General features: G+C 38.1%; 3 protein-coding genes across 5 annotated transcripts in view; 2 read left to right on the forward strand and 1 right to left on the reverse strand.

The window, feature by feature from the left end:
* The first annotated feature begins 225 nt into the window (after positions 1-225).
* arhgap11a (Rho GTPase activating protein 11A) lies at positions 226-9204 on the forward strand. Of its 2 annotated transcripts, XM_052530535.1 has the most exons (12): positions 226-699; positions 1380-1450; positions 2486-2582; positions 2666-2922; positions 3050-3213; positions 3655-3795; positions 3899-3973; positions 4339-4512; positions 4600-4720; positions 5496-5604; positions 6428-6560; positions 7387-9204. In XM_052530535.1, the coding sequence occupies exons 1-12, from the start codon at positions 580-582 to the stop codon at positions 8619-8621; spliced, it is 2697 nt and encodes an 898-aa protein (XP_052386495.1). In that variant the 5' UTR covers positions 226-579; the 3' UTR covers positions 8622-9204. The 2 variants fall into 2 exon arrangements, with proteins under 2 accessions (XP_052386495.1, XP_052386496.1); XM_052530536.1 differs by lacking the exon at positions 3899-3973.
* Positions 9205-11685: 2481 nt separating this feature from the next.
* On the forward strand, positions 11686-14393 carry grem1b (gremlin 1b). The gene is made up of 2 exons (XM_052619722.1): positions 11686-11854; positions 12999-14393. Exons 1-2 carry the CDS (start codon positions 11791-11793, stop codon positions 13556-13558), a joined length of 624 nt encoding a protein of 207 aa, XP_052475682.1. The 5' UTR covers positions 11686-11790; the 3' UTR covers positions 13559-14393.
* Positions 14394-15270: 877 nt separating this feature from the next.
* LOC127933575 (formin-like) overlaps positions 15271-16916 on the reverse strand; it is a 57252-nt gene continuing 55606 nt past the window's right edge. For both annotated transcript variants that reach the window (XM_052530639.1, XM_052530640.1), the window contains one exon: positions 15271-16422. In XM_052530639.1, the coding sequence (XP_052386599.1) occupies positions 16378-16422 (45 nt within the window). In that variant the 3' untranslated portion in view covers positions 15271-16377. The remainder of the gene's footprint in view (positions 16423-16916) is intronic.

Consider the following 16916-nt stretch of genomic DNA (forward strand, 5'->3'; position numbering starts at 1 on the left):
TAAATTAAGTCGGAATTACCTTTTATTTTTTATTCTGTGATGGAAATTACAAAATATAAACTCAGATTTTTGAGGAATAAAACATGCAAGAGTTGCAAGAAAAGTTTAAATGTAGCAAAATATGTTGCAACGTTTGTAGCCCGCAGGACGTGTGTCGCGCTCAATGGGGCGTGTCCAGCCCTCACGTGACTGACCAGGAGCCTATCAGCGAGCAGGGAGCGCTTGAGTGACGTAGGCAGGGCGAAATTTGAACGTCTTTTTTCGAGCTGCCGTTGTGAAGCGGACAGACAGAAACAAACACAGTGTTTATACAACGATTTTAAGACTTTAAAAGCCGCGTTGTTTTATTATATAAGATGAGGTTTAGGCGCAGCAGAGTCGGGAAGTTAAATATGAGGGGAGTTTGGTGACTTTGAACGGTTGTTTTTATTGAAAAGCGTCAAGCGGAACTCTGAGGGAAAACAAGCTAAAGCTAACGTTAGCCGTCAGAGTTTGTGTTTAACACCCAAAGCGTTATTCCGCTTGTTTTTAACCCGAACGCACCTTCAAGCTCACATTTAGCTGTTTTTATCCGTAGTAATGAAGGTTTTGGAGCGAAATGTGGTTCGTCTGGCCGTTGTTCAGCATCTCCGATCGGTTTATGGAATAAAAATCAAAAACTGGAATAAAAACAGAAACAAACAGACATCGTCGAACACGGTAAGTTCATAAAACATCATTAAATATTGATTTTATAATGGAAAACTCCTTGTTTTGTCAATCCACGGCGGTGTCTCAAAAGGTAGCGAGCTTGTTACGTGACGTCACCAATTCGCAAAACACTAAATATGTCAGATTTAGTAATAAACAGAAATATACAAACCTCAGAATGCTGTCTAGATAGATCTCTAATTATTGAGACCGCCTGCAACCAGACCTGTGTTTTATTATTAATGCTCAGTATTCATTAGATGATATTGGTTGTCCTGTTTATCTGTGCAGAATCTGTCATAATGCGCCAAACTTTCTGTGCTTGTGGTTTATTGTAGTACAAAGATGAGTCAACACAATTCTAAAATGTTTCCTACATAAATATAAATTATCACAGAACGGTTCATTAATATATTGCTGTATTAACACATCACAGAAAGCCAAACCCTGTTTTTATAACAGGTTTGTGTATATGGTTGTTTATTGGCGGTAAAGTCACAGAAGGAGAAGTGATTTAATTACAGTACAGTCAGTTTGATTCTGGTCTTCTGAGAGTAATTTGTGCCCTTGAGCCGTTTCTTCTTTAGCTTCTGAAGGGAATGCTGTTGATTTTCGAGCACACAGAGCGTCTCTTGTTCCTGTTCTGGCTGGTCCTTCAGTAGCTGAACAGATCTCTCTTGTTTCTCCAGGTGAAGGTGTTTGGGGTTGCTCTTGAAGCTCTGCCACACTGTCATGTGTTAGACTACGGAGATGTACCCTGGTGAGACCGAGTCAGATGAGTTTTTATATATGTTTAATAACCAGAGCAGCACCCTAAAGCTGTTCCTCTGGTGTGTGTGAATGGGTTCAGTGTCAGAAACACTGCTGCTGTGTGATTGATCCTCGAAGTGATTAAGTAAAACTATCCCTGGAATGTGGTTAAGCATGTAATAAAAAAACATGAAATCAGCTTAAAGTAAATGGAAAAACATCTACCGTAGTTAATTCATTTACGTTTGTATGCATTTAGTTTAAGCATTTTATGCTTTTTACCAGTAGGTGTGTTCTCTGGGAATTGAACCTAAAACCTCTTGTGCTGCTAACACAATGCTCTACCACTGAGCCACAGGAGCATGAATTAATTAATTAATAACAAATTAATATAAATATTTTGCCTGATGCTATATAGACACATTTACCTTAAATGTTATTATTTACATTATTTTACATTTTATTTATTTTTTGCTATATATATATATATATATATATATATATATATATATATATATATATAGCAAAAAATAAATAAAATGTAAAATAATGTGAATAATAACATTTAAGGTAAATGTATATATATATATATATATCTCTCCCAGTATTTCATTTTACTATTTTATATTGCCCTTTATTTTTTTATATAACTGTATTTTACCTATGTCCCTAATTAAAAAAAAAATACTTCTTCATTATAGAGCAAATATATATAATTGTATTTATTTGCCCTATATTTCCTTATATTTTACTAATTTTGTTTTATATTTTTAATACTATTTTATGAATTTGACATATTTTTTATATATATGTTATTGGTTAATTATGTCCTGGTTTTGTTTTTTTATATTATAATTTTTAATTATTTTTACATTTTATGTATTTTTCTACTGATTGCCCTTTATTTATTTTATATTTATGATTTTTCATTGATTTTTAGAATTGATATATTTGCCAAATATTGACCTGTATTTAATTTTTATATTTTATTGTTGTTATTATTTGCCCTGCACGTGTATGTAGTGTTAATGCGTCTCCTTCTCAGTTTTATAGCAGATGTTTGTACGAGTCTCCTGGAGCATCTGGACACCGAGGGGCTCTTCAGGAAGTCTGGTTCTGTGGTGCGGGTCAAGAGCCTCAGGGTGAGTGTTCTCCGCTTCGGTTCACACGAGAGACTGGGACCGGTCGCGTTATTAAACAGCGACTGTATTGTTTGACCCTGTAGGCCCGACTGGAGCAGGGCGAGGACTGTCTGTCCACTGCTCTCCCGCTGGACGTCGCTGGACTTCTGAAGCAGTTTTTCCGGGAGCTTCCCGAACCGGTTCTGACCCCTGACCTCCACAGTGCTTTCCTGAAGGCCCAGGAGCTGCCCACGGATGAGGAGAGGACCTCGGCCACGGTCCTGCTGTCCTGCGTGCTGCCCGACAGGAATCTAAACACACTGCGGTACTTCTTCAGTTTCCTGAAGAGCGTCTCCCAGCGGTACGACCACATGCAGCAAAGTCTCTCTTCGTCTCCAATCTCTAGTTATGATCATTATCAGCTGCTCCGAGGCTCTTCCTGTGTCCGAACACATGTAAAGTGTGTGTGTATCGCTCTGTTGTTTCAGATGTGCTGAGAATAAGATGGACAGCAGTAATCTGTCGGTCATCTTCGCTCCTAATCTCTTTCACTGTGGAGACGGCGGGGACAAGATGAGCAGCAGCACAGAGAAGAGACTCAAGCATCAGGCAGCGGCCGTGCAGCGGCTCATAGACAACGCTCAACACCTCGGTGTGTGTGTGTGTGTGTAACTACATTATTAAACATTAAAGCTCATTCATATTTCAGTAATTTAACAACCCATTTCATGGTTTTCTGGGGTCGATTAATGGTCACATTCGAATCAATCAAAGCGTTTCATTTTAACTTGTTATTTTAAAGCATGTTTTATTTTTAAAATGTAACTTTTTTTTGACACTTAAACTGTAACCACTGACATTTGACTGCTTTTGATATTTGGCTACATAATTACATAAAAGCCGTCATTTTTTATCATTATTTTCCTCATCAAATCAAACTTTTTTTTTTTTTTAAATCAGCAGGTTTTTTTTATTTTTAAGATGCATGTATGAAATGCAATTGAAGCTTCGTTAAGAGACGTATGCATGTGTAGATGTGTATTTCAAGCAGCTAACAGTGGGAGGAATCTCACCGATCTGTTGTCGTCTAAAGGTGTGGTTCCTCGGTTCCTGATGGAGAAGGTTCCAGTCATGTTGGGTTGTGATGCTGGAGTGTTTTCTCCATCGTCTGTGTCTCTAGAAGACAGTAACGCTCACTCAGACCTGAAGAAGAGCAACAGACGCAGTTTAGGAGGTAAGAACCATCACATGTCCTTGTCCAAACGACTGGTTCGAAGGAAGCTGGATGCGGTTAATAATGCATATGATTAGTTGAATGGGCTTGTTTTGTATTCCAGACATGGTTAATGGAGCTCTGAATAGGTTTAAAACTAGTAGAACCCCAACACATACCCCTCAGTCCGATGGAGCAGGTGGGTGGATGTCACTGCATGTAATAAACACGGGCCGTCTTTAAAGTGTTTAATTATTGAGTTTGCGCTGGCTTCGTCTGCACACGCTTTCATGCATCATGTGCATGGGTAATGATTTAAGGTTTCAGTTTCCTCTATTTCTGTTTAAATGATTTCTGCACGTTCTCAGTCACACGAAGCTTTGTTTGTCGTTCTCCAACTCTTGCTTTGAAATGGCTTTTCTGTTTAATCAGCTTTGTTTCCTTTTGTGTCGTATCTGTAGAAGAACATTTATATTAGCAGATAACAGTGGAATAATGACCATCTCTGAATGTTTTCAGAAGTCTCTTCTGCTCACCAGTAATAACTCTGGTTCTTCTTCTCAGTTTTCTCCATAGCCACTCCTGTCATCATGACTCCGAACTCCAAGCGTAAGCTTCCTGTCGAGTCGACACACACTTACGGGTTCTCGAGCAAGAAACGCAGGTCCATCAAGAAGAACCTGGGCCTGGAGCTGTTCCCGAACGCTCTGTTTGGAGGAGCGTCTACACCTGGATCAGGTGAGGTCCTGCTGCAGCTCCAGGACTGTGTGTGTGTGTGTGTGTGTGTGTGTGTGTGTGATCATCATCATGTCTCTGATCTCTCAGCACACAGCGCAGCAGGAGCTCTGGACTCGTCTCACAGCGGTTTACTGTCGTCTGTGGGCAGAAACACTCGGGCGTCCAGCAGCTCGGCCAAGAGGAAGAGCAGACGACTCAGAGTCCGCAGGTACCACACACACACCATCATATTCACTTCTGCTTTCCTAGTGTTAGTCAGCTAACCGTTAAGGCGCGGAGAAAAACGTACGTTTTCTGACATATGAAGCAGAGCTTACACAGAAGTCGCTGCAAACCAAGCAGCAACGTGAGGAAATCACACGACTAACTTGAACCAATTGCGAAAGGAATCTGCTGCATCTGTTAGCTGCAGTGACGCATGTGGTTTCTGTGTGTCTATAATTCATAAATTAAGGCCTTAAAGTATTAATTTGGAGCTGAATGTCTTCAGTTCATTAAGTCATGGCTATTAAATGTTGCATGCTTCAAAAAATAAATATCTTCCTCAGTAACTCGAGACACATTTAATGATATGAAGTCTTTTTTTTTTTTTTTTTTTGAGAAATTGAAAAGTAGATTTTTTTTTCTGACCCCGTTGGAAGATTTTTGGTCGTTTTAATTATAAACTCCCTTCATTTTTGATCGATTTCACAAAAAAAAAAAAAAAAAAAAAATGAAGTCTTGTCATTTTGCTTAAGTAATCGTCCAAAAAAATTGAGGAAGAACGTCACTTTTTTATTTATTTTTTTTTTTTATTATAGTTAAGCTAGATTTTGGGAAAGTGAATCAAAGTAATAGTTACATTTTCAAACTTTAAAGTGTTTCTTCTATAAGATCTTAATGTTTAGAGACCATATTGACATACTGTGCTCCCTTCAAATCTGCAGAAACCCTTCAGAAACACTGTGTTTGTTTTTCAAACCCGTTTCTCCTCTGGATTTCAGAGTTGAATCGGGGAAGGCCGGCTGTTTCTCGCCCAGAGTCGCTAAGAAAGAGCCTGTGAGGAAATCTCTGCGTCTGCGCTTCAGTTTGGGCAAATCCAGCCGAGAGTCTGTAAGTCCATCATCATCTCTGTCCACCTCCAGCAGAGACTGAACAATCAGCCGCTCGCTCTCCTACGCAACTGTGATTCGCATGTTTATAATAATCATGATGCTGTCATCTAACTTATATACTATTATATATTCATGGGTGAATAATATAGCACTTTGAGAAGCTGTTAACAGAATTAAGGACTTGTTTTGTTGTTCGTTATGAGTATCTTGCTCCATCTAGTGGCAGTATAATGTAGGTACATGCTGCTATTAATGAGGCAGAACATAGAAATATCATCACAATATTTAACTGCCTTGGTTTGAGAGTTTAACTCCTGCATGAAAAAAAGAAAGCTGCTAACCTCAACAGCTGCGACTAAGATGTTTAATATGGAGATAAACCACTTTAATGCTGCTGCAAGAAAAGTACTATTCTACACTTGTTAATTTGATGACACTAAGATAATTGATGTAATGTGATGTGTTTGTTCTAATCATTGTGAGCTGTCCAATGTTGTTGACTTTACAAAAGGAAATATATATAACCCCTGAGATATTTGTATAGTAATAATAAACTGTTTTTAGTGCCAACAGATATTAATATTATTATTATAACCGTTTTTATGTTCCTAATTAAAATGTATCTTTGTGGTTTGGGGTCGTTCCGTGCCATTTCTGACGTGGTCATTATTTTATGCATGTGTATGTGCTCAAATAAAAAAGACGATTGACCAGAAACGCTTTTATTATCGGTGTTTCTTTCTCTTTTAATTCAACACTGACGTGACTCAAACACTCACGAATCACTGTAAGATAAAAAGCAGCTGCCTCTATTTCAACAGAACGTCATTACACACTCACAACCGGGGCCGAAGAGGTCAGAGGTCATAGGTTTTCGCCTAGCGACACAGAGTTCTGGGTTTCACTTCACCAAGGAGCTCAGTCCGGCTGTTTTGAACAAGAGCCCCTCGAAAGGTCAGTGTTGTTATTGACACGCTTTTGGGATGTTATGACATTCCTCAAACGTTCCTACACGCTTGGATAGTTTTAAGCTTTGGAAACAGAGGAATATTCCTGGTTAAATACGGTTATGCATTTATACAACGACCACTTCTTGAATTTTCCACTAAAGCCAATGATATTGTGTGGTCATTAGCTTATGCTGAATACATATTCTTGATTTTTAAAGTCAACATGAAATCAAAAGTAACTAATTGAATATCTTGTTTTATTTGGGAATTCATCAGTATTGGAGATATAGTAAATGGTCGACCTTAAAGCTGTTGATTTATTTCTTCTAGACTGTCAAAAGCATGTTTTTAAAAAAAGAAGTAACTCTGCTTAACAAATATGCTCTTATTTAATCAAAAATGCAGTTCAAAACGGCAATATTGTGGAATATTATTACAATTTAAAGTGTAATGTATTTCTGTGATGCTCCGCTGTATTTTCAGCATCATTCCTCCAGTCTTCAGTGTCACATGATCTTCAGAAATCATGATTCAATAAACATTTGTGATTATTATCAGTGTTGTGCTGCTGAAACTGATGCATTATATTTTCAGGATTCACAGATTAATAGAAATGTTTCTCGAGCGGTAAATCATCATATTATTCTGATTTCTGAAGATCATGGGACACTGAAGACTGGAATTAACAGATATACACAGAAAATATTTCACTTTTTTTTGTGTGTGTGTGTGTTTTTGATCAACTGAATGCAGAAGAGACTTTTCAAAACGCATACATGCACATTTGGTTTTCTCTCAGATGATTGCTTCTGTCTACGCTTGCTTCACAGGCTCCAGGTTCATCAGTGTCTCCGAGGATAACCTTCTGACGCCGCAGTGTGTTTCTACAGACCACAGCAGCTCATGGAGCCGAGACCTGAGCTTCACGAGGGATTCCTTCTGTGAGACTCCCATGAGCCTCTGTGTGAAGAGCAGCTCCCGCTCCGAGCCAACCATCATCCTGAGCAAACCTGTTCTTCCCAAGAGCCTCTGCTGCGACGACAGCGCCTTGGACTCGTCCAGTGAAGAGCGCTCTCACACCGGACCCACGCTACTGAAGATCAAACAAGCTTTCGGTGGATCTCACAGTGACCTCCACAGCATCGTCACACAGCAGAACCACGAGGAACCGCAAGACAGCACTTGTGCAAACTCTGAGGCGGCCGAAACCAAATCAGTGTCTGATTCAGATGATAACAGATGGTTAGAGACCGTTAACACACCTCTACATATAGACAGCACTCTGTTCGACAGCGGACCGAAATGGTTTGTAGACACCAGCTCTAACGGATCCCTTTGTCTTGAAAATAAAAGCAGGGGTTTTCTAAAAGAGACGTCTGGAGACTGCAGCCAACTGGTCGACGCTTTAGACATCCAGAGTCCCGTGGCTTTCAGACTGGAGACGTCCAACAGAGTTCAATCTACTCCGTATGCAACAAGATCCCAAACGAATAACAATACGTCTCTGCTGAGCGAACTCAAAGAGTCTTTAGTAACAGATAAGACCGACGAAGATCAAGCGGAGATGCCACAGAACCCTACCGGAGCCAATGAAGCTCGCCGAATGAGAGTCGCCGAACAGATTAAACGCTTCAACATGATGACGCTGAATTCACCCCAAACCAAAGTGGTCCGATCTCCTCTGAAGCTCCAGCGCACGCCGGTCCGGCAGTCGGTCAGGAGGATCAACTCTCTGATCGGAGGCCGGAAGGACACAAGGATGGGTTGGTGCTCCGCCAGTCAGAGGAAGACCGTGAGTTTAGAAAGTGGTTTGCAAACATCCTCGAAACCCAAACCTCCAGTTCCTCCGGAGAAACCAGCGATCAAAGCGCTGGAAGACGTCACCAATAAGGCTCCAAAGACCAAGTGTGACACCCTCTCAGCCAATAAGAACGCTGCACATGAACGTCCCAAATCAATCCTGCTACAAGTGTCTAAAAGCGATACGAGTCACTACAGAGGTTCACCTAAAAACCCTCTAACTCAGGGAAGACTGCTGCCAGTGATGAAACCCATTGATATATGAGTCGCCATGACTTTAAACTCTTTCGTCCGAAGATGTTTCTGAACTCTGGCATTCAGGGTCTTAATTAAGTTCGCTAAGGTGAACTTTGCTCGTTTTACAGGAGTGAGATTTTTACTTTATAAGGAAGTTGCTGAATTTGCTTCAGCATGTAGTTTTGGATTTCAGGGTCGCTTTGGTTTGAACGTCAAACTCGAGTGTGCACGAAGCAAACCGATCCTGTGATTTGAGATCACAATCTGAAATCTATAATTTTGAAATATGCTCATCGGTTGCATGAGTTTCTAGTTGTTTTGCTGTAAGTGAAAAGACGAGTACATGAGAGTGAATGAAGCGAGATGTGAAAATGGATGTTTGTAAGTTAGATCGGGAAAGGTTGGATTCTGGAAGTGTCTTATTTACTGTTATTTATGTTTTATGCAAACACCAAAAGCCTTAAAGATGACATTCCTGGTGTACCTCAAGGAAATGTCGGCAGTATTATGCGCTCATGTGATTATCCTCAATGCTGGTGTTATTTTTCACTCATTTATGAACATGATGTTCTGCTTTTCTACATGAAGTTAACTAAACTCTGTTTAACTGATGTTTGAAGTTCCTTTCTTCACCACCTGGTGGCGCACTTTGCTCAGCAGGGACAAGATTCAGTATTAAAGTTCACTGGTCTTACATCAAACAGTTTTAATAGTTCACTGCCAAAAAATGCACAGCCAAAAAGATAGCTGTGAAAGATAAACGTAAGCTTGACTTCAGTCCAATGATATATAACTCCTGGAAACCAATGCAATGGGTCAAGGGTTAAATCTCAATGTAAACTATTCCATCAGCATAAACACATATGATCAATATTGATAATATACCGTTCTGTCATGTGACCATCTGTAGAAGATCCAGATTTACTGATCTACAAAACTAGTTAAGATTAACCTGTTGTGTTCAAAACTGGGTACAACATTTAATCCACATTGGTTTCTACGGGGAAAAAAGCATATTAAAACAGAAAACTTTTAGTTTAGACTAAATAAATACATAAAATATTTGAGAAATTAGAAATGGGTTTATTTTCATTGTGTTTAGGGGTTAATCTGACCCACATATTTTAGTTCAAAAATAGCTTCCCCAACACAAGAATTTTTTTTTTTTGTCATAACTAGGCTACTTTAAATATCAGTGACTAGTATAAATATTATCTAATATTATTTATACTTTGTGTAAGTAGTATTTATTACTGTTTGTACTTCCCCTGCCGTTTTGTTATAGCTACTTCTCAAACCCTTGCAAAAGGTTTCTCACTTATTTTCAGTGTTGTAACAAATCCAAAAACAAAACAACCAAAAAAACATTTTTTTATTAAATTTTTTGACAGTGAAACTCAACTAAAGTTCTCATGTATTTTATGTGTCTGACAAACTAAAATAAAGGTTTTCTGTTTTCCTACATGTTCTTTTGTGTTGATTTTTGGCACAGAAACCAATGGGGGACATTAATTTGTGTTCAGCCTTTCCAAAACACATCTAAGTGTCGAAACTTTGCATGCTTATTCACGACCCTTAAAGAGAAATATTCACCAAATTTCATGAATATATATATATATATTTAAAGCAGTATTTCAAGTCAAATTGACCCGTGACACAATCAAGTGGCTATGATTGAGAAATCCTAATTTCTGGGCTCAGTTTCCCTCTAGACAGATCCACTAGTGTTTATTGGATCACAATCTAATGCTTTCATTAATGGATTAATGTATGAAATTTGGCCTCGAGGAAAAACAACCCAAAACAGCTCAGGACCGAAGAGCTCGTTAGATTCTTCTACTTGGATCACTCATATCTGGCAGAAACCATTGTTGTGTTGTTTTATGAACCACAATACGCTGGTCAGTTGTTTTGTAGCCAGAAAAAGAGAATAAACGAGAAACACATGCGGAGAATAAACTGACGCAACACACCAACTCTATAAACAATTATGAACTGAATTAATGGGTCCGAATCAATCAAACAAGAGCAGATGTGTTGCAAGAAAGTTCACTATAGTGAAAGAAATCAATAGCATTTCTCTTAAAGGATTAGAATTACTCACAGAAATACAGATCCTGTCATTGTTTACTCACCCTGTGTCGTCGTTCTGGACACTTTGACAATAAAGTACAATTAAAGTGTCATAAAAACAGCTCATATGACTCATATGATATATTCTTTTGGTTTTGTTTAAAACTAAAACAGCCGTTGATGTGAAACGTTCGCGCCTTTTTTAATTAAACGTCATCTGTTCCGTTAGGTTTCGCGTGTCACGTGACGATTTACGAAAAGGTTTTGTTCTGTTTAAATAAAACTTATTTATTATCATTATTTAAAGCTTTTAATTTTAAACAGAAATTCGATTTTTTGTTTATTATAAAAAATATATAATAAATTGTGTAGTCAAATGTACACTCGGAAAGTACTTGATATTTCATTAAATCGGTTGTTTCTAGAAAATGTTATGAATATTTTTTTTAGATATGCATGAAACCAACTTGAATAAAAAAAAAATATATATATTTGTTCAAACTCTTTCCAACACTTATAATAAATCAGCATATTAAAAACCATTGTTTTAAATGGTAATCCATTGTAATCTATTTAGAAAACCGTTGTTTTAAATGGAAATAAGTTTTCACAATATTACTGAATTTACATATTTTTTTTAAATCAAATAAATGCAGATTTCTTTAAAAAAAAAAAAAAGAAAAGAAAAAAGAAACATTACAAATCTTACTGATTGCAAATTTTGGAATGACTGTATATATAGCCTATATAACATTTACATATATAAGAATAATGTGAAAAATCTTCTATATTTGCACACAGTACATATCTCATGCTGAATAAATGCACAGCAGCTCTCCATCACCAGAATGAACATCATAAAGGTTTGTTTCCATCCATAAATGACATAATGTTCACATGACAGAAGGGTCTTGATGAGATCTCCAGCAGCAGGATTTGTACAGACAAACAGATAGAGCCCTCCTCTCTCTCTCTCTCTGTGTGTGTGTGTGTGTGTGTGTGTGTGTGAGGGGCTGGACAGCTCTGATTCTCCAGCATTGTGTCTGAGAGCGTGGAGATGTGGTGCTCATTTCACCAGCAGACTCTCAGAGTGTGTGTGTGTGTGTGTGTTTAAGTGTGTGTCTATGGGACGGATCGCAGCTCCTCTCCTCACACAGATCTCCTCTAGAAGCTCATCTACGCTGACAGGTGAGAGATCTTCACACCTTCACTGATCAACCAACATGTGTTTGGAGCAGGTGCTTTATTTTATATTTATGCATCGGTCAGATGATCCCACTTCATCCGAAGCCACTTCAGTCCATGCATTCCCTGGGAATCGAACCCATGACCTTTGTGTTGTTAGTGCCTTGCTCTAATGTTTGTGCTACAGCATAGAGAAACATTGGTTATATTTTCAGATGAGAGTTTGTAATGTCTTGGCGGACTATTAACTGAAGATCTCATGGACGACTCTCCAAAGATGAAGTAGATATGCAGAAATGCATCTTTGCACAATTCTGCTTGAATAATTGTTTGAATATTAAAATGAAGAATGTTTGTAAGTTAAGACATGGTGCCATGGTTATATGGCCTCCCAGCCACGAAAGGGAAAAAAATCAAATATAATGAATTAATATAATATTAATTAATTTTAACTGAGCTATCTGCATTGTATCTCAAAATCTAGGAATTATAGAATTAATATCTACATACGATTGTTATACATTGATTTTTGAAAATGTTTTAAAATGTAGAGGACAGTGTGCATATATTGTTAATATTTCAACATCAATTTTGAAGTACTGTCTTCAACCATTGATAAATATTGTTTCAGTGTTGAATTAGGTTACAATATTTCAACCACATTTCATCATTTAAGGTTGGTTTATGAATATGTCACTCATTCAGTTATTAAATATATACTACCATAATATTAGATAAGATTAGATTTGTAATTGTGAAGATCCCCTCGAACGCTCTCTCAAAGTTAGGAACAATTAAAACACCATTTGTTTGAAGTTATCTGGTTCGTCTAACTCGATAAATTTTCAGAATGTAGAATATTTCCCATAATGTGTGCAAAATGATGATTTCCCCACTTAACTTTCATAAAACTTTAAAGCGTAACATTTTAAAAGTTCAGAAAACGAATTGTGTAGCTGAATGTTTCTGAACGCTCTTAATTTCTCCGAATGTTTCCGAGTGTTTCCGAATGAACGCTCTGATTTTTTCTGAACGTTCAGATTTTTTTTTTAACACTCAGAATGTTTCCAAATGTGTCCCATCACTCTGAATTTTTTCTGAACTCTAAATGTGTGTTTCTGAACGCTGTGTGGTTCTCTCTCGTCAGTGCCGATGGCCTCCTCCGCTCGGATCGCGCTCGCGACGCTCTTCATCTGGGTTCTTCTCCTGTCGAGTCCCGCCGAATCCAAGCGGAACCGAGGCGCGATTCCTCACCCGGACAAGAACAACCCGAACGAGTCTGACCAGCAGCAGCAGCAGCAGCAGCAGCATCAGGCGGCCCCGGGACCGGGACCGGGCCCCAGAGGCAGGAGCCGCGGCTCGGAGGAGGTTCTGGAGTCCAGTCAGGAGGCTCTGCACGTCACCGAGCGCCGCTACCTGAAGCGGGACTGGTGCAAGACTCAGCCGCTCAAACAGACCATCCACGAGGAGGGCTGCGTCAGCCGCACCATCATCAACCGCTTCTGCTACGGACAGTGCAACTCCTTCTACATCCCGAGGCACGTGCGCAGAGAGGAGGGCGCGTTCCAGTCGTGCTCGTTCTGCAAGCCCAAGCGCTTCACCACCATGACCTTCACCCTCAACTGTCCTGACCAGCAGCCGCCGACGCGGAAGAAGCGCGTGCAGCGCGTCAAACAGTGCCGCTGCATCTCCATCGAGCTGGACTAGAAGCGAGAGCGAGAGCGACGCGTCAGAAAGAGCACGCGAGTGTAGACACGCTTGATCTGCTGGAACTAGTGCAGAGACGCATCTGTCACCATCACACACCATCAGTCACAGACTCAGACGAGGAACACACCAGTGCACGTGCGATGATGCTTCTCCCTTTATTCTTTCATATGCACCACGTCCATAGACTCATTTCCCTGCATCGAGAGTTTTAGGAAGGTAAATCCAGTTCAACGTGTTTAAATTTTGACAGTAGTTGTGCACGTGGGTAGTTGAGATGAAAAGTGTCATTTTAAAGATTTCTTATGATTATTAAACATGCGGTTTTATGAGCTCACGAACCTAACTGAGAGATGCATGGAGTATTTAAACTTTTATAAACTATGTTTAACTGCAGGAGCATGGGAACACCAGTGTGAACTGGGAAAAGCATCCAAAAATGGACAACGTGTCATACTTTATCTAAAACGATTGTTTCAAACAATATTTCAATATTTTTGATGATTATTAAATATGCAGTTTTTTTTTTTAGATCATTAATTGAGATGCATGCAGTATTTGTGTATTTATAAACTAACTGCAGGAAAAATGGCACCTAAAAATGGGTTTGCATTCATTTTGTACCACCTTTGTTTTTCAAAATGTTTAAAAATCGTAGTGCACATGCGTAAAAAGTGACATTTTGTCATTCTAAAACTAGACTTTTAACCAACATGCAAATAGTGTTTTATGATTATTAAACTTTTTTTTTTTTTTTTAGCTCATTTGAGAAATGCATGAATTATTTGTACTTTTATAAGCAAAGTTTAACTGCAGGATAGCTGAACACCAGTTAAAAAAAATTGTGTATATATATATATATATATATATATATATATATATATATATATATATATATATATATATATATATATAATCTTTTTTTTATGGCCAAAAACTGTCAAAAATCACCTAAAAATATTAAATGATCAATAAAACCCATTTACTTTCATTTGACTGGTCACTGAAATAATTTTGCATTAATTTTGTACCACAATTATTTAAATATCTAAAGCTCTAAAACTAGATTCTAATACAACAAAATAATAATACTTTCTAATGCAGATTTAGACTAGTAGTGAATGTGGTTAGTAGTCATCTAAAAACTTTTCAAACATTGTTTAAATGTTATTTTATGCTTATTAAACATGCAACATTTATTGTGCTCATTAATGAACAGATGACGTTTTATAAACCATGTTCAGCTACAGTGAAAATCTACCAAAAAAAAAAAAAAATGTTTTTAAAACATGTCAAATGATCACCCATTTATGTTCATTTGATTGGTTTCACTTGTAAAAATCCTAATATTTTCAATGTATTTAGATCAGCTACCCACATGCTAGAGAGCGTCCAGGACAAATATAGACGAGATCAGTCCTGAGCTCTGTGTTTGTGATGGTGACAGATGCAGAAGAGCATCATTCCTCACGCTGAATGTCTTCATTCATCTCCAAATCTAGAATTAAGACAGTTTAAGGACTGATAGTTTCCACTATGTGGAAGCACTTTTTTCTAATGTGACCGAATGAGACACTGTTTTTCTTCAAGCTACTCGTCTATTTATAATATCAGTCACAGAGGTGAAACATTGAAAAGATTTGGTTGTGAAGAGCAAAAGGATGTACAGATGTTGTGTATGATGTGCCTGTAGGAAGATGTTCAAAGCCTGTGGGAAGATGGTATTAATAAAAGGTCAAACATTTTGACCCCTGATCTCTCTCTCTCTGTCGAACACATGATTAAACGCTTCATAAACGACCACAGAAATCAATTTCACGCTGTGTGTTTTACGCACTGAGCTCAACCGCATCCACAGCCAAACACACCAGCTAATGTAGTGCGAAAGCTTTTTAACGCTCGACAGTCATAAAACTGCAGGCGCTTTGAGAAACTTCATCTAAATGCATTGTTCCTCCCATATATAATCTAGAAAGTTCACATTTTGATTTGCTTGTTAGATCATTTACAAGACAATAAGTTCATGAAGAGAGTAAAAACCAAACACTATTTAAATAAAACCATCTTTCTAAGGACCTAAAATTTAATAACTATTAAAAAAACGTATTGGAAATCAGTGTTGCATTGATTGAACAACTATATGAGTTTATTGTTGAAGTGTGGTTTTAATGTAAATACTTTTTCAGAAATCAGAAGACACAGTTTCTTATGTTTCATTTCGCTGATGTCCAAAACGTTTATTGCACCTAATAAATGTACAAATTGTTACAGGAAATAAAATAAAAAAATGTCAATAAAATCTGACACTGTGATAATGTTCCAGGACGTTTTCAACACATCTGCGCATGAAATAACTGGATAAATGACAGAATGCATTACAACATAAACCAACAGGGAAGCAAAACCACTTTCTGACATCCTCATAACACGGTATTCCTCAATAAAGCCTTTGACTTTGACTCGGTTACACATGAAAATGTCATCAGATGTAGTCGATGACACTCGTTCCCCATCATACTGTTCTCACATTTAATGCATGGATATGATTTGCACATTTCTCTTCTGAAACGGAGGACATTGCATAGACTCCACGAGTGAGAAGGAGCGTAAAAGTGCTTCGTCAAGTCTCATTTTGGCAAAAGGAAAATGTGTTGAAACATCGAGACACAGATAATATAACACCGACCCTTCGATGAATATGAGGCACAGCTGATTCTGATAGATATATCGATGTCAGATGTTTCTTCTTGACCTAATAACATACGTTTGTCTCATACTGAAGTGGTTCCACACGGTTCTCTGGTGCTTCTGTGTCTGTCTCAGCTGGATGACACGCCGGCTTCTTTCTTTCGCAGTCGCTCTTTCTGTCAAACAGAGGACAATTTCATGCATTTGGTCGATGCTAAGCATTGCATTCAAGCTACACGTCTGATCAGGAGATGCATGCATGGGAATCAAAGCTAATGACTGATAACTCAATAAGGATCTGAGAGCACGATTCAATCCACTTCCACAATAACAGTCTTTGCTTCTAGTGAGTTCAAATATGTCTTTTTATGCTCGAAATGGTATGCATTTTAAACGGAAGTGTTGTTTTTGATGATTAAACTCTGCATTATTCCTGTGTGTGTGAATGCTAGTGCACAAATAAAGAAGGAATAAAGACTAGGAGTTGCATTCATTTTATATCATAATGTTTTCAATATTTAAAAATCCTAATACTACTCAGTTTACTTGTTTAGGTAAATTGTATTAAAATAAACAAATGAAACCCGGGATTTCACTGCCAGCGTCTCATGCAATAGAATTATTTCCATTATTGAGTGTGTTATGAATGTTATAAAGCTTTGTGCTTTTG

Source organism: Carassius gibelio, chromosome A17, assembly GCF_023724105.1.
Source record: "Carassius gibelio isolate Cgi1373 ecotype wild population from Czech Republic chromosome A17, carGib1.2-hapl.c, whole genome shotgun sequence".
NCBI classification, from domain to species: Eukaryota; Metazoa; Chordata; class Actinopteri; order Cypriniformes; family Cyprinidae; genus Carassius; species Carassius gibelio.